Raw genomic sequence first — 19,070 nt, 5'->3', positions numbered from 1 at the left:
GTTATTTTGATTGGATGCAAACAGAAACAAAAGCTAACTTTTTTCAAAAATAACTTCCCATTTAGGAACTTCCCTCTTCTATCACCTAAAACCCTATCATGTTTTAAACATCAGAATTGAAGCAATAATGTTCCTCTTTCATAGTAAATGGTCTAGCAACTGATGATAGAATATGATGGTGATGACGACAACAATGATGATGATACCGGGTTTCTGAGAGAATAATTTTTACATAAAATTTTTCCTATTCAATATCCGATAGACACAAATGTATGTATAAAGTAATTGAACTCCTCCAAGTCATTAGAACTGTTTTCTAGAAAACAGTTGCACATTCCCTGATTTATCTCTCTTCCCTTGAATCATCTGGTCCTTTAACAGTAAAGTGTCCTCTATTTACTTCTCACCCATCACTTCTAGGTAGCGCTCAAGTTGAGAGAATGGTTTGCCCAGAATCATCAATTGACCCAATTGTTAAACCCGCACTCTACAAAAACTAAGAAAGATGTCAAGAAAACTACTTCCTTAAAATTTGTGTCTAACCACTAATATACCTGGCACAGCAGGGCTTGAAGAGCAGAAGTCAAGCCCTTTTCATCTCTGAACACTCAGAGTCACTTTGAGTCACTCCTCCCAGGAGGGGTGATCAGTACTTGCCCCTCCTGAGAGGAGGAGTGACTTATCTGCCTGGTGAAACTTGGGAGAGCCTGACATCCATGACAACATCATCCTGGAGGCAGGGTACTGTTTAGAGACATAGAGAGTGCAGGTCCATCTCTCCTTCTCTTGGACCTGTCTATCCTTCAGTGAAGCTTTATTTATACAGCTCCAAAAACAAGTCATACTTCGATATCATAAATCATATAATTAAATGTAATCAAATGTAACTATATATATTTGTATATATTCACTGAAATTCCATCTAAACAGTATAACTTATAATCCAAGGTGGGTGTTCAAAACATGCCTGTAAACATTCTTCTGAATATATTCTTAGTATTTTACAATCACACCGATAGCACTTAGCCCACTGACCTTAACACTGAAGTCACAATAAACTTTTTGGCCTTGAACAAAACAGACCAAGAATCCACAAGTTAATGTCACTCCCTTTGCTAACTCAGTCTAGAGTTTCCCAAAATGTGTTCCCCAAATCACTGCTCCTAAGTGATGCTTTTGAGGAAAACGTTCCACAACCAAACACAATGGTCTAGCAATAGTCCTAAACCTTCTAATTTATCTGGACTTAACCAACCTGGCACTCTACTGTGAGATAAGTTTGGGAAATGCTGTATCAGAGCCCCTTTTTGATAATTTACAATACATATTAACAACGCTAAAAAGCCCTACACTAAATGAGTTTATTTACTATAGTTTAAAGCAAACACGTTTGACCTTAGAACCCTTTCCTATTTAACACCATGGAATATGCTTGGGGAAGTGCTCTTCCAGAAAGTGAGACATCACATAGGATGAATCATAACTCCATGGGGCAGGTTACAGCCTCTCCAAAATCTCATGCTGTTACATGAAACGCAAACAGACACAAAGGTGCCTCTTGGCTTATTAATCACCAAAGCTGTGCATAAAAAAGAAGAATTTAAATATATAAACATGAGATGGGAAGCAGCAATTTTAATATCTATGAAAAATTATTGCAACTAACAAAAACAAATGTTAATTACTAACTGAAAATCCTAATTGCCCTCCACTTGGATTCACAAAGCACCAATTGAAATAAATTCTCTAGCATGTTTACCATCCCAAGTACAATATCACAACTCATCCACAAACAATTATGTCATTCTTTTAGCCATCCAGATCCGAACCCCTACTCTAAGTTGTTACACATGACAGAGTTGCTCTAGACTCCCTTCTTTCAGGCGATGGTGGAGTTTATACAATAGCTAATATTTCCTGTTGTAACTGTATTGTTGTCTCAGTGGAACAGTCAATACTGAAATTTAAGAAAAAAGCTACCTTACTTTCTAAAGCAGACACTGATGTTTTATGGAATTTCTTCAGCTGGTTAGATCTGGTACCCTAGGGAGTCATGGCTGAGGTCAATACTACAGATTGGTTTCCTCATACTGTTGGGAGTCCTGTTGATATTAACCTTAATTAAATGCCATATTAGGCAAATTGAATGGATTTGGTCCCAGTCCCTCTCAGTCAGATTAGTAAGAGTGACCAACAGAGTAGCACACTCACGGAAAAATTCACCAGAAGTCAAGAGTGTATGGAAAGAGGTAGGAACTGTTGCGAGACAAGTCTTCATGGATCCCTCTGTTTCTGCATGTCTTGGGACAGCTTTTATTTTGGACTATCTTTTCAAAGACGTTTGTACAGCAAACAACTTGAAAGACAGAAATGACATCCCCCTCTAGGGCAAAGGAAAGTTCTGTTTACCATTCAGGATATTAAAGCTAATGTCTCCTCTGGGGTAAAAGTTGGGCAGATTTGCTAGCAGCTACCTTATAAGATTGAGAGGTTCCTAAACTTGGTATACCTCAACTGTGACACAAACCTTTGCACCCAGCATCTACCTGGGCCCACCTCCACATCATCGTCATAGGACTGGGGAGTAAAAGGACTGAAACAAACATAAAGCTTATGCTGTCTACTGTGCTTGCATAATAAAGTCCTTCAATTTTGATCCAGGAGTTTTGTCTTCTGCCAGCATCTATGAAACTGTGGCTGGATAACGTTTTATCTTGTACGGAGGATAGTATCTCAGACCCTTCACACTTTTTGACAAAGACCCAGATTAATGTACAGAGATAACAGGCTTGTAAGTTGGAAGACTCAAAAGTATAATTATATCAATTCTCCCCAAATTGATCTATAGATCAGTGCAACACCAATCAAAATTCCAGCAGGATTTTTCTATTTTCATAGAAATTGACAAGTTGACACTGAAATATATATGGAAATGTAAAGTACTTAGAGTAGCCAAAGCAATCTTGGAAGAGAACTAAGCTGAAGGATTTATATACTCTCTGACCTTAAGACTTACTATATAGTAATTAAGACACTGTGATAGTTGTATGAAATTACAGAAACAGATCAATGGAACACAATATGAAATCCAGAAATTACCCCGCACATATACGGCCAAATGAATTTGACACAGACACCGACTGTAATTCAATGGGGAAAGAAAAGCCTTCTCAACAAATAGTACTGGATCTACTGGATACCCATGTTTTTTTAAATGTGTTGATCCGTAACTTACATTGTGCATAATGACCTAACCTACAAAGTTCCCATAAGAAAACATAGGCAAATATGTTTGAGGCCTTGGGATAGTCAAAGACTTCTTGGGAAAAAATGTAAAAGACCCAAATTATAAAAGAAAATAATAAAAAGGCAAACAATTAACTTCTTTTAAAAGGTAAAAGACTTCAATAGATGCTTCACAAAAGAGGACTTACAAATGGCCAAAGAATTCATTACAAGATGTTTAATGTCATTGGCATCGGGGAAATATGAATTAAAACTACAATTAGATACCACTGTACACTCACTAAAATTACCAAAATTAAAGACTATAACACCAAAATGTTAGGGAGAATGCAGAGCAACTGGATACTGGGGGAAACTTAAAATGATACAACTGTGGAAAAATGTTTGGCAGAATCTTAATAGTGTGAAACCCTCCTACATTATTATTTAGCAATTCCATTCTTTTTTTTATTTAATTTTTTTAAGGTGTTGGGAGTAGAAGTTTATTAATTAATTTATTTATATTTGCTGTGTTGGGTCTTCGTTTCTGTGTGAGGGCTTTCTCTAGTTGTGGCAAGCGGGGGCCACTCTTCATCGCGGTGCGCGGGCCTCTCACTATCGCGGCCTCTCTTGTTGTGGAGCACAGGCTCCAGATGCGCAGGCTCAGCGGCCATGCTCACGGGCCCAGCCGCTCCGCGGCATGTGGGATCTTCCCAGACTGGGATACGAAACCATGTTCCCTGCATTGGCCGGCAGACTCTCAACCACTGCGCCACCAGGGAAGCCCCTAGCAATTCCATTCTTATATTTACCTCCCTCCAAAATGAAAACATACATCTACGAAAGGTCTTGTATACAAGGTTTATTGCAGCTTTATTCATAATAACACAAAATTGGAAACAATATCCACCAACAGGAAAACAAACTGTGGTATACAATAGAATACCACTCGTTAATAAAAAGGAACAAACCAATAATACAAACAAAACACTAATAAATCTCAAAAATGTTATCTTGAGTGAAAGAAGCCAGACACAAAGAAATATATACCACATGACCTCATTTATATGAAGTTTTAGTACAGACAAAATTAACGCATGAAGCTAGAAATGGGAATGGTGGTTTGCCTGAGGGGAGTACAGAAATAGACTGGAAAGATGCTCAAAGGAACGTCTTAGGCTGATGAAAATGTTCTACACCTTGACTGCGATGTCAAATTCTATAGACTTTGTTCTATATAATTCTCAAATCAAAAAAATGTTAAAGGCTATAAAATAGATTTTATTTAAAACCCCTTTACCTCCAGACTATTCTAGGTCTGACATCCAAATCAGACAGGCTGAACTTCAGATTATTTGCTGTTTCCACAGGTGTTAAGAGAGATATACTCGCAGACAGCTACCAGGGCCAACAATGCCAGGAAAACCTTTAATCAAGACTTGATAGTGCCTATTTGCAATCAGGAGAAGTAAACAAAGAACACCCCAATTATAAAAGCAGGTGGAACCCACCAAAAGACCTAATCAGGCACAATGCTGGTGTTCTTGATTCTCGTGACTGTGACCCTAGCCTCTGCTGACCATTCTAGTGAGCACTTTGAAGGGTAAGTGACTGACACCTTAAATGAGAAGCCCTTCTTTGCTAGCCAAAAAATTTGAACACATTACCCAATTTTAAATTTTCTCTCCTTCTTGTGTATCTCACCATTCAGGGAGAAGGTGTTCCGTGTCAGTGTTGAAAATGAAAATGACATCAACTTACTCCGTGAGTTGGCCAGCACCATGCAGGTAAATAACAATTCTATGCTACAGGGTTTCCTTCACACTTATTTTAAAATCTTAGATTACATTATGATTCCATCAAAGGAAGAATGACATGAAATATTAACTATAGCACTTTTGTAGCAAGAAGTAAAAACTTGAAAAACATTTAGTGCCCCCATGCCTTCTTTTTCTGCCTAAATTAGATTGCCATAAGCCCTATAGTATTATAAATCCAGGGTAACTTTTAAACAGCTTCCAGAGCATGACAACTGAATGAGCTGAAACTGTTGCAAAGGTCATAGAACATCTAATGTACAGTAACTTCCCTTCTAAGGCAAAAGAGAAAAATGATCAGCTTGGATATTACAGAAAAACTGGGCTTTTGTCCAACTTGATATTCATTTCCACATCCCATGTATCATCTGTTCTCTTTGATTTTCTTTCATTCCAAATCAAACAGCTTGAGTTTTCATGACCTTGATTCAGGCCCTCTTAATGATATGGCATGAAGGAGGTAAAGAAGGTAAAAAGCCAGGAGTGATTTTCATACTTTTACTTTCAAGAAACCAAAATCTCTAGGCTACTTTATTTTTAAAAATTCACTGTATATGGGATGAAAACTGACAGTTTTAATTGTATATATATAGTGTGTGTCAGGAAGCTATTGCTGACCACAATAGTTTACTTGATCCAATGCTGTCTTTTCATGAATATAGATACCAAAATATTCTACTAGCTCCTAAGTATCTATCTATCCATCCATCCATCTATCTTTCTATAGTTATCTTTTTAGCTTTTAAGGTGTGGAGGAAAAAAGAAGGTAAAGAGTGTCATAATCTGAAACAGATTCAGAAGGTTAGAATTAAAAGAGAATATAAAGTCATCTATTGCAGGCTTCCACTCAAATTTGAACTTCCTCAGTGGAAACAGCATCCCTGGTTACTAGCCCTGATAAAAACTGTTTGAGTATTTCCAAGGATAGTAGGAATACTGTTTTTTCAAGGTAGCAAATTTGCCTTACAAATCTTTTTTTTTTTTTTTTTTTAGCAGTACGCGGGCCTCTCACTGTTGCGGCCTCTCCCGTTGTGGAGCACAGGCTCCGGACGCGCAGGCTCAGCGGCCATGGCTCACGGGCCCAGCCGCTCTGCGGCATGTGGGATCTTCCCGGACCGGGGCACGAACCTGTGTCCCCTGCATCGGCAGGCGGACTCTCAACCACTGCGCCACCAGTAAAGCCATTACAAATCATTTTAATCGTTATACTGAGCTGAAAGCTACCTTCTCTATCTTTGACCCATTGGACCTAGCTGAGTCAAATACTGTCTCACTTCTAAGATTTATCTTTTCCAGGCCTTCCATCATTTCTCTTAGCACTGGTTTACAGACACTTGATCATTCTGGTCACATCTGAATATAGCTCAATCTTTCTGTCTATATTTCTTTTTTAAAATGTAGCTCTCAGAATTGACAATGGACCTCCAGGTGTGCTCTGATTAATACATACTGTAGGACCATTGCCTGCTTTCATTTGTAAAGCAGACACTTATTAATGGGGCCTAAGATTCATTTTAGCATCTTGAACAGTTAGAATGCTCTTAGCTTATAGTAAACCTATTGCCGATCAAAACTATTAGGCTATTTTTTTCTCACATGAATCACCCTCAAGCAAGGTATTCTTCCTTCTATACTTGCCTAATTGATTTTTTAACCTAAATGCAGGATTTTAGATTTACTCTGTTAAAAATTATCTTGATTGGGCTTCCCTGGTGGTGCAGTGGTTGAGAGTCCGCCTGCCGATGCAGGGGGACACGGGTTCGTGCCCCAGTCCGGGAGGATCCCACATGCCGCGGAGCAGCTGGGCCCGTGAGCCATGGCCACTGAGCCTGCGCATCCGGAGCCTGTGTTCCACAACGGGAGAGGCCACAACAGTGAGAGGCCTGCGTACCGCAAAAGAAAAAAAAAAAATTATCTTGATAGCATATTGAGAGAGTTTTAAAAATTAATTCACTCATCCAAATAATTCTTCACCCTAACTTTGTATCACCAGCAAGTTTGATAAACATGCCTTCTTGACTTTTATCTTTGTCACTGATAAAGGAAAAACATTAAGTAAGTCAGGGGTCAGCACAGAATTAGAGGCACCCTTCATGGTTCATTCATTTAATACCTATTTATCATGAGGCTCCAATATGCCAGACACAGTGTTAAGTAAGCACTGAAAGTGGTTCATTAACCAACTCTCCTTGGATGAGTTTGCTCTACTACCCAAGTTACTGTGGTGTTACCTACAGCTAACACTGTGCTTTCCAGCTTGTAAAGAAGAATATAAATGCAGAGACTTGGTCAAACGCTTTGCTAAGATCCAGATTCAGCATTCTATCAGGCTAGTGGTCTCTTTCAAGAATAATATGAAGTTAATTGGGCTTGACTTATTCTTTTTTTTTTGGCTTGACTTATTCTTGCTTTAAACTGTGCTGCCTCCCAAGGATCATGGCCTCCTTTTCTGAATATTCACAGTCCATCTGCTTCCAGTTTACTTTGCCAGTATCCATGCCAGGCCCCTGGAGCTCCCACTTCTGGGATTCACGTGTCTTCCTGTTCACGAAATCCAAGACATGCCCCCTCCACTCCTCAGTGATCCCTTCAAGCTCTGATTCCTCCAAGATTGCTGAGAAAGTTCTGCAATCACATCCTCAGTATTTTTTTAGTTACCTAAAATTCAGCATTTTCTGGTCGTCAAGAGCAGAGAATCCGGACTCAGACTTCCTGGGTTCGATTCCTGGCTCTACCACTTGCTAGTTGGACCTTGGATGCCTCTCCGGGTCTCAACTTTCTTATTTGTCAAATAAGGAGAATAAGAGCATTTACCTTACAGGATTGTTGTGAGATTTAAAAGAATTAATATAAGTAAAGCACTTAGAAAGAACTTACATAGTAAAAACTGTGTAAGTGTTTGTTATCATTACTGTCACTAGATCCAGGATTTTGAATGCAATTTGCATTACCAGACTAATCCCCTCTCTACTTATCTATCCTGGGCCTCAATGTTCTCTTTCCAAAGAAGGTTTTTCTGCTAAAATCATAATATTTGAAAATTTCTTTACTTATGGTAATTTCATCTCTCAGTAGAAGTAGAAAAAACAAGAGATAGTATAACTCCTTAGAAAAGACAAAAGCCAAACAAGAGTTCAATCTGGCTATTTCCTCTCTTCCAGCTGCAAACAATATACTTTAGCTCCAAGCAGTGAGACTGCATGTTTCTTCTTTATTCATTTCATTTCCAACATGATTGAAAAAGAGATTTTTAATCGACAGATGAATGGATAGAGAAGGTGTGGCACATATATACAATGGAATGTTACTTAGCCATAAAAAGAAACGAAATTGAGTTATTTGTAGTGAGGTGGATGGACTTAGAGTCTGTCATACAGAGTGAAGTAAGTCAGAAAGAGAAAAACAAATACCATATGCTAACACATATATATGGAATCTACAAAAAAAAAAATGGTTCTGAAGAACCTAGGGGCAAGACAGGAATAAAGACGTAGAGGTAGAGAATGGACTTGAGGACATGGGGAGGGGGAAGGATAAGCTGGGACAAAGTGAGAGAGTGGCGTGGACTAATATATACTACCAAATGTAAAATAGGTAGATAGTGGGAAGCAGCCGCATAGCACAGGGAGATCAGCTCGGTGCTTTGTGACCACCTAGAGGGGTGGGATAGGGAGGGTGGGAGGGAGACGCAAGAGGGAGGACATATGGGGATATATGTATATGTATAGCTGATTCACTTTGTTATAAAGCAGAAACTAACACAACATTGTAAAGCAATTATACTCCAATAAAGATGTTTAAAAAAGAGAAAGTTTTACTCTCCTTAGCAATCTTGCAAGTGCAGCATATTCTGAACTGTAGCCTTCCTGATAAGATCATTACAAGGGCATCTAGTCTTTGTATTCATCCTTGGCCATGTGTCCTTCCTCCCTGCTTTTGAACATGTCCTTTTAAAAGTTGAATGTATTGGAGAGACCTGTGACCACAATGGACTCTAGCAGCCTCCCTCTTTCCATATGTAATTGTATAGTAAGGGTTTTATTTTATCTCCTTGTTCCTTTATTGGAGACATTCACCACAAAACCTATTCTCTTTTCTCAGTACCTTCTTGAACTCTGTTTCTGTAGTTGCAGATACATGCCCAAGGTAACTTAGTTACAGTCTTCCAATGTTCCCATCACTTCCAATATGATTGTAAGCTTCTCCCTGCTGTCTGGAACTAGGCCTAGAGTACAAGTCATTTCCTCTTCCAACAAGAAAGGAAAATTCCATCAAGATAAATGAAGAATCTATCATATGCTCAACTCATAGTCAAACGTAACGTGAAGAAACAAATTTGTGTAAATATGTGAAGAACCAAAATTCCCCAACACAAATATTTATTCTTTTATGAATCCTTCTTTTTCCCAAAAGAATTTAAGGTGAATACACTACTTGCTTTTGTACTGGTTTTGTAATATATTTTAGGAAAGACTCTTTAAGTATTAGCCAGCTGGCTGATTAAGTTGACATTCCCACAGTGGTATCACTTAAAGATATTCCTTTATCTTCCAACAAATGGTTGTCACTCAGGTTCCTGGCTTTATAATTTTATAACCTCAGTTTTATAACTCCTTTACATATAATGATTCAATTCCCCATATCTCATATCACATACTTTACTCCACTTCCATATTTTAAACATAGATCTCATTCACAAAGTGTTGGTAACTACCAAAATTTATTTTAAGTTTATTATTTGTAACCATACTTTAATGCATTCTAAACATCTATAAGGTTATAATGTTGCTCCTGATTTTTGGCTCCGTTTGTCCTAAGAACTGGGGACTAACTCCAGGTTACTAAGTCTGCATCATATTTGCAGGACTCCATAGTGTTGGATGTTGGTATGTTTGCTGACCAATTTTCTCCTTGTCAAACTGGAGTTTTTACAGGACCTCAGGTTAGGTCTGCAAGTCTTCTGTCAAACATGCTTATGAGATTTCTCTACCCCATTTAAATATATATTTTCTTAAATGGGGTTGAGAAATATATATATATACATTTCTCCCAATATCTGGCAGAGCCAGGACAAACTTTTGCACAAGAGGTTAGAAGATTAGGGAAGGCAACTTTCAACTTAATATCAGAAGGAAAACCATCAAAAGGCAATTAGGCTGCTCTGAAGTAGTACTAGATATACTCAAGATTGTATTAGAACCATCACCAAGGATATTGTGCAGGTATTTGTTACTCTAAGTGGGAAGCTACCATCTTAATGTAGGTTCTTCCAGAGCAGACCCTTAGACAAAGATTCAAGGGCAAAGATTTCATTTGGAAAGTACAGGGAGCCTGGGTAGACAAGTGAGGAGTGATACAGAGAAGGGAGTGCAGCAAACAAAAGGGGCACTATTAAGCCAGCTACCACAGAAGATGACTAGAGCTTAATCCTACAGAGAAATTCCAGGAAAGGGTGCAAAAAACCACATGCATCAAAATTATCCCACCTGAGAAATGACAGAATTGGAATATTTAGACATCAACTTGCTAGGGTCATTGGTTAAGCACTTCTCTGGAAAGAGTTATTTCTTTGGCACCTCCTGCCTGCTGCGAGCTGTTAGGCTTTTTCCAGTCTGGGGGAGTTTTCAAGCACAGAGATGCAGATCTTGGCAGTGGGGAGTCTCCTGAGCACGCTAAAAGGCCCCAGTGTTAAGTACGAGTGGGGCGCTGTCAAGTTGCCTACAGATGCTTGGAGGACTTTATGTGCTTTACCAATTCTAAACCTCTGTGTCTATAATAAAGATACACCTCCCTCTCCCATCCCACCATGGAATGACAGGCATTTATTAAGAACACAAATTCAGAGTTAACTTTTAAAAATATGCTTTCTCCTATAATGTGCTTGTCTTCATGGCCCTTCTCTTTACAATGCTGGCTAACTAGAATTCATCACCAGCCCTTGCTTTCTCTGTCTTTATCATGATAAGCCTTTATACTTCCTCCACTTTTTCTTTTTAATATTTATCTATTTATTTATTTGGCTGTGTTGGGTCTTGGTTGCGGCACGCAGGATCTTCATTGTGCTCACGGGCTCTTCGTTGCAGCGTGCAGGCTTCTCTCAAGCTGAGGCGTGCAGGCTTCTAGAGCATGCAGGCTTAGCTGCCCCTTGGCATGTGAGATCTTAGCTCCCCGACCAGGGATCAAACCCGCGTGCCCTGCACTGGCAGGCGGATTCTTAACCACTGAACCACCAGGGAAGTCCCCCTCCGCTATCTTTTAACCTCTCACCTTTATCCTCTCATCTTTGACTCAATAGATCACATTCTGCAGCCAATCCTTGTCAAATTATCAGTACTCTCTCTTTTCAATACCTCAGTGACAACCATACTCACACTATTTCTTCTGGAATCCCTTCTGTGTAATCCTAATGTCCCTGCCTCCCATTCCCCTGACCTTCCCTATGACCCTGACTCATGATTCAGTACCCTCTAGACATCTACAGAGGTTTGAAGATTACCAGGAGAGGATATAGGCACCTGGATTCTCCACAGGTATATCTAAAATTGAGTCATCTTATTATCTTACATCATCAGTTTCTATTTCACAACCTCTAAGTGTGCCCAAACTCCCTTCTAAGTTCCAAAGCAATGGTCCTAAGTACCACCACCTGTCACATCTCCATCCTGAGACTAGCTCATAAATATCTAAACAGGTATTGAGCGAGAAACAGGGCAGAGAAAGATCCAATGTCAGGGTCACCTCAGGTTTCTAGGCCTTTACTCAGCTCAAGCAAAGAACAGAAAAACAGAGACCTGTGAGAGGCGGAATGTCATTGGTTAATATTTTCCCAAGGAAAAAGGAGATCTGAAACCACACATCCACAAAGAAAAACATTAGAAGGATCAAATATGTCATATACTACTTTTGTGCCCAATTTCATCTAAAATCTCCCCATGTTTGATTTGCTCACTAGTGTATTCCTAGTTTCAGGCACAGAGCCTAGCACATAGTAGGTCCTCAGTAATAGCTGATGAATAATTGAACAAATGAAAATGTCAGCACATTATTGGATCCTCAGGAATATTTTGTTTCTGGCCATGGTTCCAACATAACCGCTGTGGAAAGATACATTTTTCCTCCCTGATGGATCCTCCACAGGTCAGGGATGTTCTTGGTTCCACACATTACTATGACTTGTATAGCCCTGAGTTCCAAGATAAACTCATAAAATGAGTCCATTAAAAAGTAAGAGAAAGCTCAATTTCTTGCTTTTAAATTTTGTGGCTCCAGTTAATTCGGCATCATTCGTTCAGCACGTACATCCATTACTACAAACATTGCTATCACAATGAGCAACTGTTCTAGAAAATCAATAAAGAGAAGAGAGCAGTTATAGAATACTGCAATTAACTAGCATTATGGGAGATAATTGTACGCTCTTCATGCTTGTTCATAATCAATTAATGCTATGTATGTATGTGTAAACACTTTTATTGACATCTAACTGCTTGGTCGCAACTCTTATTCATTCAAAGGCGAGATTTTTAAGAGATTTCATGGATAATTTGAGTCTGAAAATAACTCATTGGAGTACAGCAATAGTGTGCTTGCTGGTGATAATTCACCCATTGAATTATAGGTGTCCAGTACAATACATCTTATTCCTTATTCAGATTGACTTCTGGAAACCAGATTCTGTCACACAAATCAAACCTCACAGCACAGTTGACTTCCGTGTTAAAGCAGAAGATATTTTCACTGTGGAAGACTTTCTGAAGCAGAATGAACTACAATACGAGTAAGTTTATGTTTTATAGTTATGAAAATTCTCTCTCATGTACGCTCTCATCTTGGTCTCCAAACAAACCTGAGAAGATAAAAATAAGATCAAGATAATGGCTTCCCCGGGGCCCCACAAATAGGTCATGGCAGAGCTGGCCCTGAATTCCAAGTCTTAAGATGTCAAGTCTGGTAGATTTTGTGTTTAGTTATTGCTCTAATAAAAACAGGTTTGACTCTTGAATCCCAACTCTTTAGCCAGATATTTGACCTGCTACTGGTTTACAAGTGATATACAGACTAAAGGCCAAACCAATGGATATTCTATTATCAGCCCAACACAGTTTTAGTCCCAAATCATATCAAGTCCTCTTGCCAGGTGATCACCAGACCTATTGTGAGTCATGAGGGTTCTTCATGCTCCTTTAGATTAAGGACCAGACTAGAGTCAGACTGTGTGGTCCTTCTGTCCTTTTTCCTCCCAAAGTCCCCAACTATCTCTAATCGTAGGAGAAGGCATGGAGAGAAGGACTGAAAGAAAGGAAAGTGGTTCCCCAAAGGCCTAGAGTAGAGTTGGCTAAGCTGATCACTCCATGAATCTTCCCCAAATACCACACTGATCCATCTAAGCCTTTTAAGATGAAAATGTCCTCTAAGTGGAGACAGTTGTCCATCTGTTGATCCAACAAATAGATAGTGAGCATCTACATATAACAAATGCTGAAAAAATAGATAGGGCCCATCCCCTTCAGAGGAAAATGAACGAAGAATTGCAATATGTGTAACAGATGTCAAGAAGAGTAAAGAGCTGGAATTGCAGGGGGATAGATCAAGTCTAGGGATCACGGAGGGCCATACTAGGAAAGGAGGCTTCAGCTGAGAACTAAAAGACGAGGAGTTAGCCAAACAAAGACAATGAAAAATCATACTCTAGGTAGAGAACAGACTATATGTTAAGGCTTAGAACTTCCCTCAATCTGCATTTGAGGGAAGGAGGAAATGAGGTCTTTAGTCTAAAGCAGAGATTTTCCTCCAGAGAGTGGATCGTCAAGGAGCAAAGAGACAATCTCACATTCCAGTCTTGAATGTTCAAATGTTTATCCAACAATCCCCTACCATAAGCTCAAGTCTCCATTATATTTTGAGAAACTGTGACCTACATAATTTTAACAGAAATTTTCTCTTGTTTTTCACATCCTAAAACTACAGAATAGTATTTATGCTAGTAAAGATATCAGAATTGTCACCTGTAAAATCTGCATCTCCATTAGAAGTGGTACAGCATAATGCAACAAGCAAATGCCTTAGGAAAAAGCAGACAAGGCTTAAATCCTGACTCTGCAACTTCCTGGCTGTCTGACCTTGGATAATTTGCTTAACCTTTCTGAGCTTCAGTTCCCTTGTCTTTATAAGGAAAGGATCCTTCTAACCTTATCTTCATAAAGTGAAGATATATATAATGCCACTCTCAAAGGGCTGTTGTGAAGATGAAATAAAACAATATGTAAATAAATTGCAACTGATATTTTTATTGCTGTGAATGCTGCTATAGTTTACTCTTGTACAAAGAGGTAGATTATACATCTTTTAAAGGTCAACAGAAACTGTTTTGTTTAACCCCATTATCATGCTTCACACAGCTTAGCTATCTGCTTCTGCCTGAAGGAAGTGTCAAAATGTGACCTTAAGAATTGACCGTCTTTTTAAAACAAAGATATAATACAGTAAGTTTCAAAATGTGATTAAGATTCACGTCTGTGATATTTTGCTCTTTTTATTACACTAGGAAGGACTTCTAAAATCCTAGCCTATAGGAGCCCTTAATAATATTCAAAAAGATGAGTTTCCTTATAGTTCTTTAAGAAAAACAGAAGGAAGATCAGTGACCATAAGCTAACCGTAGCCACCTGAATTGACATCCTAATTCTACTCAGATCACAAAGTAGTAAAACGGCTTCTAATCAGGTAACAATCTCCTTTTACCAGGAGGAAAATTCATGTCTTTTTTTAATGCGTAAACGTTTAGGGAATTGTGTATGAATGCTGTCTCACGTAGAATGTAGGGTGTTCCCTGAAGGCTAAGATCTTGTTAATTTTTGCTTAGCACATTTGTGGCATATAATTTCCTAAATATTAAGTAATAATAACTCCCTAGAAATCCTGGAGCAGCACACCAGCAATATCCTTGCCGGGGCTGCAAGCAGTCCCTGTGCATCCCATTATTACCTCATGTGGTAACTAATATGTATTTAGATGGTTTCCTGCTGGCAAGAATTTGCAGTTGTTTTTTCTATGTAACAGGAACCATCTACTGTACAACTTCTACCAAAATAGCTTTTCAGATTTTTCAGTGGTTCCAACCCTTTTCACTAAGACTTTCATCATTTGATAGTGTTAATCAGATTCTGAATTACCATGGGAAAAAATTTAAAATGTGTGCACCAAGAAAAATAACAGTATTTTTTTAAGAGATCTTTATTGGAGTGTAATTGCTTCACAATACAGTGTTAGTTTCTGTTGTAAAACAAAGTGAATCAGCCATATGCATAAATACATCTCCATATCCCCTCCCTCTTGAGCCTCCTCCCAACCCTCCCTATCCCACCCCTCTAGGTGGTCACAAAGCACCGAGCTGATCTCCCTGTGCTATGCGGCTGCTTCCCACTAGCTACACATTTTACATTTGGTAGTGTATAAATGTCCATGCCACTATCTCACTTCACCCCAGCTTCCCCCGCCACCCCATGTCTGCAAGTCCATTATCTAAGTCTATGTCTTTATTCTGCCCCGCCACTAGGTTCATCAGTACCATTTTCTTTTTTTTTTTAGATTCCATATATATGTGTTAGCAAACGGTATTTGTTTTTCTCTTTCTGACTTACTTCACTCTGTATGAGAGACTCTAGGTCTAGCCACCTCACTACAAATAACTCAGTTTCATTTCTTTTTATGGCTGAGTAATATTCCATTGTATATATATGCCACATCTACTTTATCTATTCATCTGCCGATGGATACTTAGGTTGCTTCTATGTCCTGGCTATTGTAAATAGTACTGCAATGAACATTAGGGTCCATGTGTCTTTTTGAATTATGGTTTTCTCTGCATATATGCTCAGTAGTGGGGTTGCTGGGTCATATGGTAATTCTATTTTTAGTTTTTTGAGGAACCTCCATACTGTTCTCCATAGCGACTGTATAAATTCACATTCCCACCAACAGTGCAAGAGGGTTCCCTTTTCACCACACCCTTTCCACTATTTATTGTTTCTAGATTTTTTTATAATGGCCATTCTGACTGCTGTGAGGTGATACCTCACTGTAGTTTTTTGTTTTTTTTTTTTTTTGCGGTACGTGGGCCTCTCACTGCTGTGGCCTCTCCCGCTGCAGAGCACAGGCCCCAGACGCGCAGGCCCAGTGGCCATGGCTCACGGGCCCAGCCGCTCCGCAGCATGTGGTTCCCTTTGGTTTTTTTTTTTTTTTTTTTTTTGCGGTACGTGGGCCTCTCACTGCTGTGGCCTCTCCCGCTGCAGAGCACAGGCCCCAGACGCGCAGGCCCAGTGGCCATGGCTCACGGGCCCAGCCGCTCCGCAGCATGTGGGATCCTCCCGGACCAGGGCACGAACCCGTGCCCCCCACGTCAGCAGGTGGACTCCCAACCACTGCGCCACCAGGGAAGCCCCTCACTGTAGTTTTGATTTGCATTTCTCTAGTAATTAGTGATGTTGAGCATCTTTTCATGTGCCTCTTGGCCATCTGTATGTTTTCTTTGGTGAAATGTCTATTTAGGTCTTCTGCCCATTTTTGGATTAGATTGTTTGTTTTTTTGATATTGAGCTCCACGAGCTGTTTGTATATTTTGGAGATTAATCCTTTCTCTGCTGTTTCATTTGCAAGTATTTTCTCCCGTTCTTTTCATCTTGTTTATGGTTTCCTTTGCTGTGCAAAAGCTTTGAAGTTTCATTAGGTCCCATTTGTTTATTTTTGTTTTATTTCCATTACTCTAGGAGGTGGGTCAAACAAGATCTTGCTGTGGTTTATGTCAAAGAGTGTTCTGCCTATGTTTTCCTCTAAGAGTTTTATACTGTCTGGTCTTATATTTATGTCTTTAATCTGCTTTGAGTTTAATTTTGTGTATGGTGTTAGGGAGTGTTCTAATTTCATTCTTTTAGATGTAGCTGTCCAGTTTTCCCAGCACCTCTTACTAAAGAGGCTGTCTTTTCTCCATTGTATATTCTTGCCTCCTTTGTCATAAATTAGGTTGACCATATGTGCGTGGGTTTATCTCTGGGCTTTCTATCCTGTGCCACTGATCTATATTTCTGTTTTTGTGCCAGCACCATACTGTCTTGATTACTGTAGCTTTGTAGTATAGTTTGAAGTCGGGGAGCCTGATTCCTCCCGCTCTGTTTTTATCCCTCAAGACTGCTTTGGCTATTCAGGGTCTTTTGTGTTTCCATACAAATTGTAAAATTTTTTGTTCGAATTCTGTGAAGAATGCCACTGGTAGTTTGAAAGGGATTGCATTGAATCTGTAGATTTCTTTGGGTACTATAGTCATTTTCACAATGTTGATTCTTCCTATCCAAGAACATGGTATATTTCTCCATCTGTTTATCTCATCTTTAATTTCTTTCATCAGTGTTTTATAGTTTTCTGAGTACAAGTCTTTTGCCTCCTTAGGTAGGTTTATTCCTAGGTATTTTATTCTTTTTGTTGCAGTGGTAAATGGGATTGTTTCCCTAATTTCTCTTTCTGATTTTTCATTGTTAGTGTATAGGAATGCCAGAGATTTCTGTGCATTAATTTTGTATCTTGCAACCTTACCAAATTCTCTGATTAGTTCTAGTTTTTTCTGGTGGCATCTTTAGGATTTTCTATGTATAGTATCATGTCATCTGCAAACAGTGACAGTTTTACTCCTTCTTTTCCAATTTGTATCCCTTTTATTTCTTTTTTCTTCTCTGATTGCCGTGACTAGGACTTCCAAAACTATGTTGAATAAGAGCAGCAAGAGGGTACAACCTTGTCTTCTTCCTGATCTTAGTGGAAATGCTTTCAGTTTTTCACCACTGAGTATAGTATTTGCTGTGGGTTTGTCATATACGGCCTTTATTATATTGTGGTAGGTTCCCTCTATGACCATTTTCTGAAGAGTTTTTAACATAAATGGGTGTTGAATTTTGACAAAAGCTTTTTCTGCATCTATTGAGATGATAATATGGTTTTTATCCTTCAATTTGTTAATATGGTGTATCACATTGATTGATTTGCCTATATTGAAGAATCCCTGCATCCCTGGGATAAATCCCACTTGATCATGGTGTATGATCCTTTTAATATGTTGTTGGATTCCGTTTGCTAGTATTTTGTTCAGGATTTTTGCATCTATATTCATCAGTGATATTGTTCTATAGTTTCCTTTTTTTGTGATACCTCTCTGGTTTTGGTATCAGGGTGATGGTGGCTTCATAGAATGAATTTGAGAGTGTTCCTCCTTCTGCAATGTTTTAGAAGAGTTTGAGAAGGATGGGTGCTAGCTCTTCTCTAAATATTTGATAGAATTTGCCTGTGAAGCCATCTGGTCCTGGACTTTTGTTTGTTGGAAGATTTTTAATTACACTTTCAATTTCATTACTTGTGATAGGTCTGTTTATATTTTCTAATTCTTCCTGGTTCAGTCTTGGAAAATTGTACCTTTCCAAGGATTTGTCCATTTCTTTGTGGTTGTCCATTTTATTGGCATATAGTTGTTTGTAGTAGTCTCTTATAATCCTTTGTATTTCTGTGGTGTCAGTTATGATTTTCCTTTACCATTTCTAATTTTATTGATTTGCATCCTCTCCCTTATTTTCTTGATGAGTCTGGCTAAGGGTTTATCAGTTTTGTTTATCTTCTCAAAGAACCAACTTTTAGTTTTATTAATCTTTGCTACTGTTTCCTTTGTTTCTATTTCATTTATTTCTGCTCCGATCTTTATGATTTCTTTCCTTCTATACTGACATTGGTTTTCTTTGTTCTTCTTTTCCTAGCTGCTTTAGGTATAGGGTTAGATTGTTTATTTGAGATTTTTCTTGTTTCTTGAGGTGAGATTGAATTGCTATAAATGTCCCTCTTAGAAATGCTTTTGCTGCATCCCATAGGTTTTGGGTCGTTATACTTTTGTTGTCATTTGTTTCTATGTATTTTTTTTCTTCTTTGATTTCTTCAGTGATCTCTTGGTAATTTAGTAGTGCACTTCAGCCTCCATGTATTTGTGGGGTTTACAGG

General features: G+C 38.8%; 1 protein-coding gene across 1 annotated transcript in view; it reads left to right on the top strand.

Moving 5' to 3' along the window:
• The first annotated feature begins 4,735 nt into the window (after window positions 1-4,735).
• CPB1 (carboxypeptidase B1) overlaps window positions 4,736-19,070 on the top strand; it is a 40,261-nt gene continuing 25,926 nt past the window's right edge. The window contains exons 1-3 of the mRNA XM_007471312.1: window positions 4,736-4,828; window positions 4,937-5,012; window positions 12,695-12,819. Coding sequence (XP_007471374.1) covers window positions 4,758-4,828; window positions 4,937-5,012; window positions 12,695-12,819 — 272 coding nt within the window. The 5' untranslated portion in view covers window positions 4,736-4,757. The remainder of the gene's footprint in view (window positions 4,829-4,936; window positions 5,013-12,694; window positions 12,820-19,070) is intronic.

Source organism: Lipotes vexillifer, unplaced genomic scaffold (genome assembly GCF_000442215.2).
Source record: "Lipotes vexillifer unplaced genomic scaffold, Lipotes_vexillifer_v1.1 scaffold618, whole genome shotgun sequence".
Classification (NCBI taxonomy): Eukaryota; Metazoa; Chordata; class Mammalia; order Artiodactyla; family Lipotidae; genus Lipotes; species Lipotes vexillifer.
The sequence above is the reverse complement of the archived record's forward strand: the minus strand, read 5'-3'. Positions and strand labels throughout refer to the sequence as shown.